Below are 12,640 nucleotides of genomic sequence, written 5' to 3' on the forward strand. Positions count from 1 at the left end.
AATGAAGTGGCATAGTGAAATAAATGTGAGTACACTCAGGGGTTATTTCTTCTATTTTTTGTTGTTTCTCTGGGATTTTGGTTTCTGCCCTTAGTTTTGTGGTCACATTGCTTGTCGATCTTGTGTCGTATAAGGTCATCTGTCCACTTCTGATCCGACAGTATAATAGATGAAGAATATGTGGGACTACCCTGGCTGCTGAGAAACCATCTGTACTGCTGGCATCTTTATTGACAATATCAGCTTCATTAATACTGTATGAACTGCAACTTATTCCCTGGAAATGGTCCTTCTTCATTAGGTATAAGGAGGATTGGCCCAGCTAGTACACTCCTCCTTGTGTGTGGCCTTTAGTTGGTAATTTAACAGAAGACTTAAACACCTTTGAAAACAGGCCCCAGTGATCTTTTCCAGCTTCTGTTTGTGTTCCATTTTCATGATTTTTTTCCTATTAATTTTTTAACACTAGTATTACAAAGAGTAGAAAACATCCAAATGACCAGAAACATAAACCAATTAATTGTCTTATGAGAAAGGAAGTGTGAAATAAAACTGGATGTGATGCAAAAGGTCTTTTGCGCTAATATCTTACATGCACGCTTTACTCCATACTAGGTCTCTTTTTTCTAGTTTTATTTCTGCGGGATGCCAGTATGAATACTTGATGCTAGAATTTCTTTAGGTTTTAGTTTCCAGTTTGCTTTAAGAAAAAAAAGAAACACAAACATTAGAAAACTGCAGATATAGTCTATAGTAAAAGAACATTGTTTCTGATTTTTCCTAGATATGGATACTTGACTTTGCAGTCTTGTAAACAACAATCTAATCTAGCAAAAATTTTTGGATTAACCCATACCAGAAGAAAAAAAATCTGTGTGGAATAAAAGTATGCGCAAAGGGGTTAATGCAGAATAGGTTACTGCATTTTCAATTCTCACCTTCACTTTTGTTGGACCACCTTCCCTCTGTAGTCAGGTTTTAAGGGAAGGATAATTTTTTAAGAAGATAACTCAGTTTTCAGTGAGGAATGCGATTTACCATTACAAGTAGACAGAGTTTTATGATTTAAATTTTTAATACAGCTGTGTTTAAAATAAGTGTCAGGTTTTTATATTCTCCTGCAACATCAGTTTTATAATATGGGGAACTAAATTATTTTTATCTTCTATTTAGGCATATTCCTAAGTATTGTTAATAAAACATTTTAGGCTACATCATGTGACCAAAACACAGCCAAATGCATTGCCTTTTATAACACTGTGGTTCTTTGAGTTACTTTCTCAAAAGGACAACTATTACTTGCTGTTTCAGTAGGTTTGTAAAACTAGTTTGTGTGTTGTTTCTGTGCCCCTTTTCACCCATATTTTCATATTTATTTTCCCCAACAGAAAGGAGAGCCAAACTGCAGTATTCTTTCCCCAGAAACCACAGAGCAGCTGACCTTTGAGATTCCTCTGAATGATTCTGGCTCTGCTGGACTTGGTGTGAGTTTAAAAGGCAACAAATCTCGGGAGACTGGAGCTGATCTTGGGATTTTCATCAAGTCCATTATTCATGGAGGTGCTGCTTTTAAGGTATGCAAAAAACACATCAGACTGTGTTAGAATTCAGACATTTGTATGTTCAGTCCTGAATCTGGCTTGATAACTATTCTAGGGATGATAATGATGGTTACTTTTCTTTTCACATTCAGAAAGTAGTGTGATTCTAAATAGTGTATTTTGAAAAAAATATATTTATCAACACATTATATTACACTATGTATATAAATGCACAGCGTTTGGTTAAAGCTTTGATTTGATTCTATAAAAGTATATTTCATATATATTCTATAACAATATATTTCATCTATGTGTTAATAAAGAGCATAGTTCTGAGTGCAAATGCCCACACACTGTTTGGTGTCTTTGGAAGATGAAGTGAAGATGATGTGGGCTAGGATTTCCAAATGCGCGCAGGCCAGAGGGGTCCTGATTTCCATTTTCTCATGGTGTGTTTTAATAGTCTGTCCTGTGGCTTAGGACAAGGAATCTCTACATATGTTTGGTGGGGGCTAGGGCATCCGTGTTGATTTTTGCTTAACATGATAGTTCCTTTAATTTTGACTTGTTTTATTTCACTATTTTGCTGATAGTTATGGTTACCGAAATGACTTAAACTGCATGTCTGTCATATTTTTAGGAGATTTGTTTTCTGAAGCTTTTTTTATAATGTCAGATTTGCGTGTTGGACTTTATAGGCAGTCTGTAGACAGTTAGCAGAGGCTTCTCATCTCCGAAAGACATGGTGTGCTGCGCTAACAGCGCTTACTGCTGTAGGCTCTCCACTTTCACACATCAATCTAGGGTGTGTGTCGAGGGTGGATGATGACTGCAAGAGCTGTGAGACAAGAGAGCAGGGTGAAGCCTTTTACTCAAGTTTGAAATGGTAAGGTTTAGACTTTCAAAACGCCAAATATGGAGAAAAGTCTTTACCTGTCTCCAGTGCTTTCTTTTTGTTCCACATCTGCTTCTGTCTTCTACAGCTTCTTTCTTTGCTTTCCAAAGCGTTTTCCTATTACCTCTGAGTTGCTTGTTCCTGTAGGTGCCCTGCAGGTTCGAGGGGTGGGCAGAGCTGCCAGGGTGGCTGGGCAGGAGGAAAGGCTGCCGCCCCGCGTCCCCGCAGCAGCTCCTGGGAAGGYTTGGTGTGCCCCGGGCTCAGCGTCAGAGGAGTTACATCTCTGTATTTAGCATTCTCTCCGCACTTCCTTTGGTCTGCCCAAAGTGGCGTGGGCAAACCTAGAAAACAATCAAAACACAAACTTGTTTTGTGTTTACAAGAATTAGAAATCAGTAATTCTGTGAGGTTAAGGATTATGCATTTAACTTCTGCTGAAAATAAAAACCTCACTAACTATATATTTTTTTCTTTTTCTTCAAGATGTTTTTGCTGTTCTAGTCAAAATGCAACTTGGCTGAGGATGTCATTAGTTGTGCAGAAGTTACCAATTGTTTCTGAGGTGAATTAAATTGGTAGATGACAGTATTATGACTTGTTCTGCTCCCTCTAAGGATGGGGACTCTTGTACATTTTTATGATTAAAAGCTATTTGAATTACTTCCTAAGCTTTAGGAAATCCATTGACTGTATTTTTTGTCCAAATAAAACTTGAAAAAGGTAACTTTCTTGGAATTATAAAGAAAAGTTTTAGTCTTTTGGGGTTAGTATGTTTAGCTGTTGTAGATCCATAATGTAATTTTTTCTTTTGTGTTATCTCAGCAATTCCTTGCAATTCTCTCTTCTGTAAAAACAAAAAAAAAAACAACAAAAAAAACCCTTTTAATTCAGTTTATGTAGATTCCTCTACTGACATCCGCCTGCTGAGTAAGACAATTCACAGCATTAAAACTTTCATGATCATCTATTTATAGTAGCTGGTAAATAGCAATAATCAAGACTTTAGCTTTGATGTGAATGTTTAATACTTTCTTGCTCCTATTTACTTGTCCCAGTCTCACAGTTATTTCAAAGCTTGGATTTTCTCAAGAGACTAAACTCATCTACTTGGTATATATCAGAAATGGGTTAAGGGTTTGACTGGCCAAATTAAGGCTGGATAAACTCAATTTATCTGCATGTCTGCTGCCTCGTACAACTGATGTTACTCAGGAGAGAAGGAGCCTGCCCTCCTTGCTTGCTTTCCAGCTGTGTTGCCAGCGTAATCGTCCACCCCAGCTGCAGCGCCGGGGCCTCCCCACGAGGAAGCTCACTCTTCTGAGCAGCAAAGCTGGCAGGGGCCCTGTTCGGGCTGGCTACCTGACTAGTATTGCCAGGGCAGAGAGGTAGGACAGCTCTCCCGAGCCCTGTGCATTTACCACTTTCTCTTCTCCGTTTGTTACTCCAGAGCAGTTGTTTGTTTTGGCCTGAGCAGCCTCCAGACTAATAAAGTAGGACTTTGTGCCTTCACTTGCATAAATGGGCAACTGCTGCAGTTAGTCACCATGAGCGGAAGATTATTTTGTCTTGTGATAGCGTCAGTCCTGTGACCTGTTCTCCTGTGTTATAGCTCTATACCTGTGCAGTTCTCATCAGTGAAAGATCGGAATGTAGGCTCCCGAGCAAAGAGTGTAGCTGAGGCTCTAGCTTCGACCAAAACTATGTTCAAAAAATCTCATATCCTCTTTGTTTGATGCAAGTACTTCCAAATACTACCATTTTGGAAAGTATGTCTTCAGAACCATGGTTACTGTTGCACATGCATGGAAAATAGCTGTCTGCCCTCTGTTTAATGACCTCTATATAGCACAAAACAATCAGTGGGTATTAATATTAATAAAATTTCTTGTATCATGTTAAAAAGTGTGCATAAATATTTAAATCTGTGCTTATTGTCCTTATTTTAAAAGCTTTCTTGTAGCCAGTTTTGAAATACAAACACTTTTTTTTTCCAGCTGGTAGTCGCCCAGAGCATTTTCTCATGTTATTCGTTGTAACCGTCTCTGAAACAGAGTATTATGGATTTAAGCATGTGTATTTGCTTTTCAGCATACCAAGTTTTCTTGGGGAAAAAATGACATGGGGAAATCATAATGTTTGCTGCCTTTTGGACATGAGAATCGTTTCACTATATCTCGCTTTGCATTTAGAGTTTAAAATCTGTTCTGATTTTGTTTTAATGCTAATTTAAAAAAAACCCAAAACACATACCTCTGCCATACAGTCACCACTTGTCTTCAGAAGAAGACGTGTAACAGGCAGACGGTCAATCCATTTTGTTTCAGCACTGAAGTAAATGCAATCCTTCTAATATTTAATGTTGTCTGAGCATTTTTGATATACCAAATTTCATAAAATTTCTTTCACCAGTTGGGTTTTTTTTTTCTTAGAGAAAGAGTTATGTATAATTTTGGTTGGTTGGTGTTGTCTGTTATCATTCTGAACAGAAGGTCTGAAGAGAGGCCAACTTTTTTTTAGTGATTTTTTTCAAAATGTTAGCACGTTGATTTAGCTTTAATGTGTTAGTAGCTTTGTAAAGCTCAGTAAGGAATTTGAGAAAAATGTAAGGGAAAATTGAAATCTTAAAACTAATTTTATACTTTATGGTTTTGTGTGCTAGTTAAAGATTTTAGAAATACCAGTGCATTTTTTTGAGTCATACAGTAACACCCAGTGGCTATTCACTACTCTGGCTACCAAAAATAACAAACTAATAGGCCTTAATATTTTTAGTTGGAATTCTAATACTCTATCCTGCAAGATTAAAATACGTACTTTCACTGATTGTACCTTCATGTCCCTTCTTAACTTCCTTTTGTAATTTTTAAAGTGTGTCTGGTTTTTATCAGCTCTGAGAAAGGTGTTACCAGAACACTTGATATTTGTAATTATGCAGAGCCTTTCACGGGAAGACCAGTGAACATTTGACTGAGTTTAAATGCATCATCTTGCCCGGTAACTGCAGGGGTTTCAGCTTGACTCATCTTGAGACATCTTGGCTTTTCAGTTGTGACAAATTCCTGCTTATCAGGTATTTGCTACCAACTGCAGCTGAAGCGCGGCGGAGCCATGATTATAAAGAGGAGGATGTTTTCTATGTGTGCGTTTGTTCAAATCAAGCCTGGCGTGGTTGGAGCCTGCTTGGGACTTCTGAGTGCTGTTGCAATGAACGTTGCCTGCTGCGTGCAGTGGATGAGGACTCGGGTGATCCCGATAAATGCCATCGCAAAGCTCCTTCCCAGAGAAATGTCACTGATGTGCTGGGGGAACAATGAGGTGTGCTTTGATAAAAACGAACCTCCGTGAGGAGCGTGGCGTTGCGTCTCCCTGCTCTGCCGGGAGAGTGTGGGCATCTCGTGGCTGTCTCTGGCTCTGGTAGCCACGTGGTGGTAGGCTCTAGCCTGTGCTGAGACCCTCTGCACAAACCCCAGGTTTGAATAAGCAAGGGAATATTAACTTCCCCCTTTATGAGAGTTAGCTCACTTGTAGTTTTGGAGATGGCATTTGAAAACTGTTTTGCTGAAATGCCAAATGTTGTTTTTCTACTCAGAAGCCACAAAGAAGCCTACCTTTCAGAGATGAAAGAAAAAATGTGTTAAAACAACATTTAGCTTGTTTTGAGCCAAGCAGATTGTCTTGCAGTTCAGTCTTCTAAACCAGGCCATAACACCAGTGATGTGCAAATCTGTGTTTGAAAGCTGTTTAGACTTTGGTTTTTTCAGTCTTTAAAACTGCAGAAAGTTTCTTTGTGAAGTAACTTCCACCCGATCATCTGCCACAACAGTGCTCAGCCGTCTTCCAGCCTACCATGTACCAGTGGCATAGCAAATGTGGTCGATCAGCATTAGTAAAGCTTGTACTCCTTTTTTTCCCCCAGTCATAAATATGGAATTTTGCATTTAAGTGGAGCATGTGACAGGGTGGAAAGAAGGGAGGCATGTCAAAGTAGTTCTTTAAGAACTGACATTATTAAAATGTAAAGAAATACATATTCTCATATGGAAGAATTGCAAAGCAAGTTCAAAGAACTGGCGAATTCAGAGGTTTCTGAGGCTGCAATGATTCATTAAAAATATGCATTGTATTCATGATAGTTGCATACTCAAAAAATGTAGTCATGCTAAGATGCATTTGAAAATGTATTTATTTTTGTAAGAAACTTTAACAAGTATTTGTACATGGGTGTTTATCCACAGAAAGGAAAAAAAAGAATCCAGGAGCCAGTGGGGCCGTAGCAGGGACATGAAGACCTGTAAAATTTTCAAAGTTTTATAGAGACTCACAAAAAATAAACTCCTCTCTTCTCCAAACCCCTGCTGCCATGAATGGCTCCATTCATTTCAGCAAGTTTTGATAGAGCACAAAGGAATTGCAACATGTGCAAGTAATAAAACTCCCTGTTCGACAATGTTAACTCTTCTCTCCCTCAACTTTAGCGTGTCTGATGGCATCATGTTGTACATAGAGGAAGCGTGAGGTTAACATAGTGACTTTGGCTGTATGTAAATTTATGTTGGCATAAAACACTGAGCAGAGTGGTGGGAGGGGTTTCGGTCTCCTTTCCAAATGGCCTTGCTGTTTTCATTCCCAAACCCTCCCCAGAAAAATGTTCTCTCTCTCAATCCTCCTTTGTTGCGTGACTCATCCTCCAGTTCTGTCTTTCTGCACTCTTTCCCCTCCCAGCTGATTTTAGTTTTCTGGTCCATGCTGTTGCTCGTCAGCACTGTGGCACCTCTTGCTACTCGTACTCTGCTGTGGTAACGTGCGTGATACCCAGTTCCATTAAAAATATCACTTAAGAAAACTGGATTTGTCACCACTACTGTAACTCACTTTAGCACAGATCACTTAGACTTGGCAGTAATACTAGAAGAGTTAATTGAACATCATAGTGACAGAAAAAATAAAAATTGAAAAGTATATATATTTTGGATTACTCAGATGTATGAGATATGTAAACAGTTCGGACGAGTGCCTTACAGAGAATACATAATGAGCCTATGATTGAATCCAATTCATTTTAACCAAGATAGTGTTTTTCTATCCAAGTTCCTTTCCTGCTATTTGTTCTCCACTGCCCTTTTTGTACTGGTTTTCTTCAGTCTCTTACCCCTTTTTCTTTCTTTGTGGTCTGATGCCAACCTGCTAATTGTGAACTTAACAAGCTCTAAAAGAGACTCTAGTCTCTTTAATTAAATAGACTTTATTTTCTTGTTAAAGAGAGGAAAGTCCATGGCACACGTGTATATGAGAAGAAATCAATCAATCACAGATGATCATGACAATAGCAATAGGACTCCTCAATCACCAAACAGCGGTGTCCACAATTTTATTACACCTACAAATGTCAGTTAATCCTGGCAGTGAAACTGAATGTCTTTTTTCAAAGCACAGGCTACTTGAGATGGCACAACCCCAATTTTGTTATTGGCAGCAGGTTTGGATGTTAAAATACACGAACAGTGTTAATTAAAATATGGATGCTTAAGTCTTAATGACCATTCTGAACTGAGAACATTACCCCATATGGTGGCACAGTAATTGTGACAAGATAAACACTAGTGAGAGTATAAGACAAAATAATTTTTGGAGCGGTGTCTGTTTCTTACCAGATCCTAATAGCAGATAACAACATATTTAAAATACACTTCAGTGATCATTCGTGGTTTTGCTGTAGATACTAACAGCTATGGTGTGGGTCCTTTTAACTAACTGAAAGCTCCTTTTCCTGTTTTCTCCTTTATAGGACTGGTATAAATTAAATTGTATACGCAAAAAAGCAGCAGCATGTGCATGTATGTCTATGTTTGTAATTGCCTTATGAACTCTTCCCAAAATGCTGTGAATGGAAGAAAACAAGGGTCAATTAATGGACACACAGATTTTTTTTTTCTTTCCCCTCCTTTCTTTCTTAATGAGCTGGTACTACGCAGTCTTTTGTTTCTTACTTTTTAAAAAGCAATGTCTGGTTGTCTGCATCTTGCTTTCCTGTATGTAGTGCCTGCGCCTAATTTTTCTTGCTTTTTCTTGTTTTGTTTTTTGCTTGTAGGATGGTCGCTTGCGAGTAAATGATCAGCTTGTTGCAGTTAATGGAGAGTCACTCCTGGGCAAGTCAAACCATGAAGCTATGGAGACGCTGAGGCGCTCCATGTCCATGGAGGGGAACATTCGTGGGAGGATCCAGCTGGTAGTTCTCCGGAGACTAGAGCCACAAACAGAGGTGAAGCGATAAAAGCGTTTGTGAGATAAATGCCTTTCCGGTTTTGGTGTGTCTGCATTCAAGAGATGGTGGCCCAAGACTTGGTCACAGAGCTCCTCCTGGCAAAATGAATTGCTGACTTCCCGGAGTCAGGATTGACACAGTGTTCCTGGTTGGCATCTCATGGGCTTCCTGCTCCTGTTTAGGCTAGGCTAAAAGTTGCCTCCTATTTTAATTTGGCGTTCTGGCAACTTTCTTTTAGAACAAAAATAATGTCGTCCCAAAAAGGTTTAATAAAGGGGTGACTGTTTTGTGGTAGTTTTGACTCTCTTACCTCCTCAGGGAACAGTTGGGACACAAGTGATTGAAATTCCTCCGATTTCATATGTTTTCATGATCAGTGACCTGACTGTGACCTGGATTTTACTTCATTCTTCCATTTTTATTTTTTTTAATTTTCATTAGTATTTTAATTTACTACATATTATTTTTTGTGTTCTTGGTTCCAGTCCCTTTTTACCATCAAAGAATTAATATTTTACTTTCTCTGGTCAGATGAAGGCTACCCCTTCATGACAGGCTGTTTATGAATTGATTAACATAAAACTTGCTTAAGCAAGGTAACAAGAAGAAATTTTGACACTTAGTTTTCTAGACCTCATATCAATTGACATGTGCCATTAACAGCTTGTTTTCAAAAAGGGTTGTTTTTAGGATCTCTCTCATTCCCTCCCTCACATGCATGTGCTCACTCACTCTCTCTTATTTATGAGAGCCACAAATTAGCTGCCCTTCACTTACTACTATCTCAGTTTTGATTTTGACCTTCAAATAAATATTTTCCTAGAATTTCAACAGCTGTGCAGTTCCTTAAAACACAAGTTGATTTGTGATATTAAAAAATTGTAATAAAGCCCATCACAGAATTCTAAGAGATGTCTTTGAGCTTTTTATTTAATAAGTCCTGCTTACACATTTTAAAGTGTTGAGAATAATCCCAATTTGTAGGTGATTTCATGTAAAATATAGAGGGGAGGGCCAAGAGTGTGCAGGTGTCTTGTAGTATAAATAGTTAACTCTTATCATTTTGCTGATTATATTTCTATTTGATTTACTACCATCGTGGATTGATTGAGAAATATATTTAGAAGAAAATTACTTGCTGAACATTATGCTCTAACTTTGTCAGGAGAATACTTTGCACAAGCCTCTCTGATGTCTGTCTTGCCAGGAAAATATGTAAAAATATTCATTAGTAATTCTGGAATATATTAGAGGAAAACACATTTTTGCTTTTCTTTTCGATGTTCCATGGCATTATGCTGTAAGGAAGAATCAAAAAGTATGTGTTACATTTATTGTGGATTCTTGTGACAGATGAAAGATAGCTTACCTTCAAATAAAGCTCACTCCTGCTAGTTTTCTTCATTTGATAAAAAACAAATTTTGCAAAAATACTCCAGTTGAACATCAGATTGACCTAATAAAAATATAAAAACTCTTTTTTTTATAGTTGAGCGTATGGTTTTGTATTTTATCCAGATGTATGAAAGGTAAATAATCTTGACTCGTGCCGTATGAAGAATACATAATGAAGTCTTGATTGAATCAAATTCGTTTTAGACAGAAATTAATTTTTATATGATAGTCTTGAGGTTCAATTGTAATTCCATTTGAGTCTGCAGACCACAGCAGAAATGGGTTGTTGCCCATTCTTTCCTTTCCCCAAAACAGCTTCCTGAGTACTGAGTACAGCCTGGTGGAAGCTGAATATGTTTAGAAATGCATTATTGTTTTTATTGGTCAGGACGCTAATGGAGGTCTTCCATGACAGCTCTGTTTTATAAGCTGAATACTCTAATTATGCTGGTTACTGATCAGTTGTTGGGATATCGATTGTGTCATTTATCAAAGAGCTGGAAAAGCAGATTTGTTGTTGTTGTTAATTCAAGGCTCCCTATCCCACTGTGTATGAGTCTTTAATTTAGTAGTAGTTCTGCTGTTGCAAGGCTTGATTTAGCCAGCAGTACACCTGAGAGAGCAGTAAATGTGGACCTCCTGACACAAGGAATCCTAAGTAAACTGAAGAATTTAAAGCAGAGAGAAGAAACATAATTGTCAGTGACTGTGTGGGGTGTATGTTTGTCTGTCCCTTAGGACAGAGGCTCCAAATACCCTTTTCAAATGGCTCATGCTGCACTGAGGAGGAGGGGAGAACCGTAGCATGTGTTGCCTGTCCCCTGAGACTAGATTTGGAGGCACGTTGTCACCATTAGGCTCTCAGAATTGATTTGTGTTCTGAGACGAGGTGTGTTTTTAGCCAAAAGCATGGATTTGGGTGGGTTTTTTTTTGGGGGGGGGGGGGGTTAATAATTTTTTAGGAGCTTGTGTTAGGCCGGTTGCAAGGAGGATTTAACCCACTCTCCTTTTTTGTGCACTGATATGCAGGCATCAATTGCCAATGCTTTAAACATCTTTGTGCAAATAAGTGATATAGGTTTGTGCATGCATTTCTTCCATAGATGTGACTATGCATGTAATTTAAGGAATGATATACTTACACTGTAACATTTGCTGGCATAATGAAAATGCACTTTAAAAATAGAAGCCAGTTGGAGATGCCTTCAAAAAAAATGGATATAAAACCACAGAAACTATAAAGGTTATTCTGAAAACTAGCCATAATATTCTCCTGTGTGGGTTTTCTGTTTTCTCTGAATAACAAGTACAGAAATGTCTTTTTGGGTCTGTCCCAGTTTTAGAAACTGTGATTTATTTATTTTTTTTTTTCCCCTTTTGAGCAACTGCTCAGGAGAATAAATTAGGCGATATGGAATGTATATGGGGGGGTCTCAAAAGAAAAGCTGACTAGAGGTGTGACAGGAGTTTGTTTAGCTGCTAGCCAGAAGACCTGCATTTGGGAGTTTGGTGTAACTCCTTCCTTACAAAACTGCTCTAGTGTGTGATCATGAGAACATATGCACTCAGTCTCTGAGCGAAGGGAACCAGCTGGCTGGCAGAAAAATACCATTGGCATTGCCCATGTTCTTGTGTTGACAATGTCACAAGCTGCCCTCCCAGATGGAGAATTTGAATGCAGCCAGTTGTGGGTCAGGAAAAAACACAGTCTTCGTTTTTGTGTATCATTCTTAGTGATTGTTACTGCCTAGTTATTGTCTTATTTCGTGATCAGCAATAACGAATAGTCATTTTGAAGATAGCTTTCATGTTTCTCATTTGAAAAGAAGCGGTGTACAATGAGCACCTCACAGACGGCACACAAATGCAGAGTAGCGCAGTGATGGCCGATCCTCTGCATCGTTGAACATTTAATTTTTGTGTAACAATATATGGTTCTGTTTTTTCCCTTAGGAACGCTCAGACCAGGGAGCTTTTCAAAAATCAGCATTTGAGGGGAGCCATAACATCGCAGCTGCTTCCCGGCGTAACGATACTGTTCTTCAGCAGTTTGTAACTTGCAGTCCTCAGGACAGACTAAAAGGTAGTCTCTGTCTTCCTTTGTGCTAAAAGAAAGTGCATTGTGTTTTTGTGTTTTCTGAAATCCACAGCAACTAGAAAAGCGGTTAATTAGAGTAAGTGCACACTATGTTACTTGGAGGCATGAAGATCTAGAGAGGGTGGGAGAGCTGACTCAGAAGTTGTGAATTAGATTCCTGGCACAAATTCCAGTTTAAGTAACAGTTTCTAGCTCGCTGCCCCAACACGTAAGGTTGGATAAAAAACAAATGATGAGTGCAAAATATATGTTGTCAAAATGTTTATTTTATATATATCTTTAATGAGTACAATGATTTTTGTATAAAATTCTTAGATTTATGTCCTGAGTTATTATAAGATAAATGATTTTATACAAAAGCATTATATTGATACTAGCTTATTTTAGAGTTAATGGTAAAATTTGTTCAAAGGTTAGAAATGCTCCCTTAATTTACAGATCAGAATTAC

General features: G+C 38.3%; 1 protein-coding gene across 1 annotated transcript in view; it reads left to right on the forward strand.

Moving 5' to 3' along the window:
- Positions 1-12,640, forward strand: part of PARD3B (par-3 family cell polarity regulator beta) — a 411,041-nt gene that overhangs the window by 205,428 nt on the left and 192,973 nt on the right. The window contains exons 12-14 of the mRNA XM_026088114.1: positions 1,389-1,574; positions 8,525-8,695; positions 12,047-12,176. Coding sequence (XP_025943899.1) covers positions 1,389-1,574; positions 8,525-8,695; positions 12,047-12,176 — 487 coding nt within the window. The remainder of the gene's footprint in view (positions 1-1,388; positions 1,575-8,524; positions 8,696-12,046; positions 12,177-12,640) is intronic.

The sequence above is a fragment of the Apteryx rowi genome, unplaced genomic scaffold (genome assembly GCF_003343035.1).
Source record: "Apteryx rowi isolate R43461 unplaced genomic scaffold, aptRow1 scaffold_12, whole genome shotgun sequence".
In the NCBI taxonomy this organism is placed as follows: Eukaryota; Metazoa; Chordata; class Aves; order Apterygiformes; family Apterygidae; genus Apteryx; species Apteryx rowi.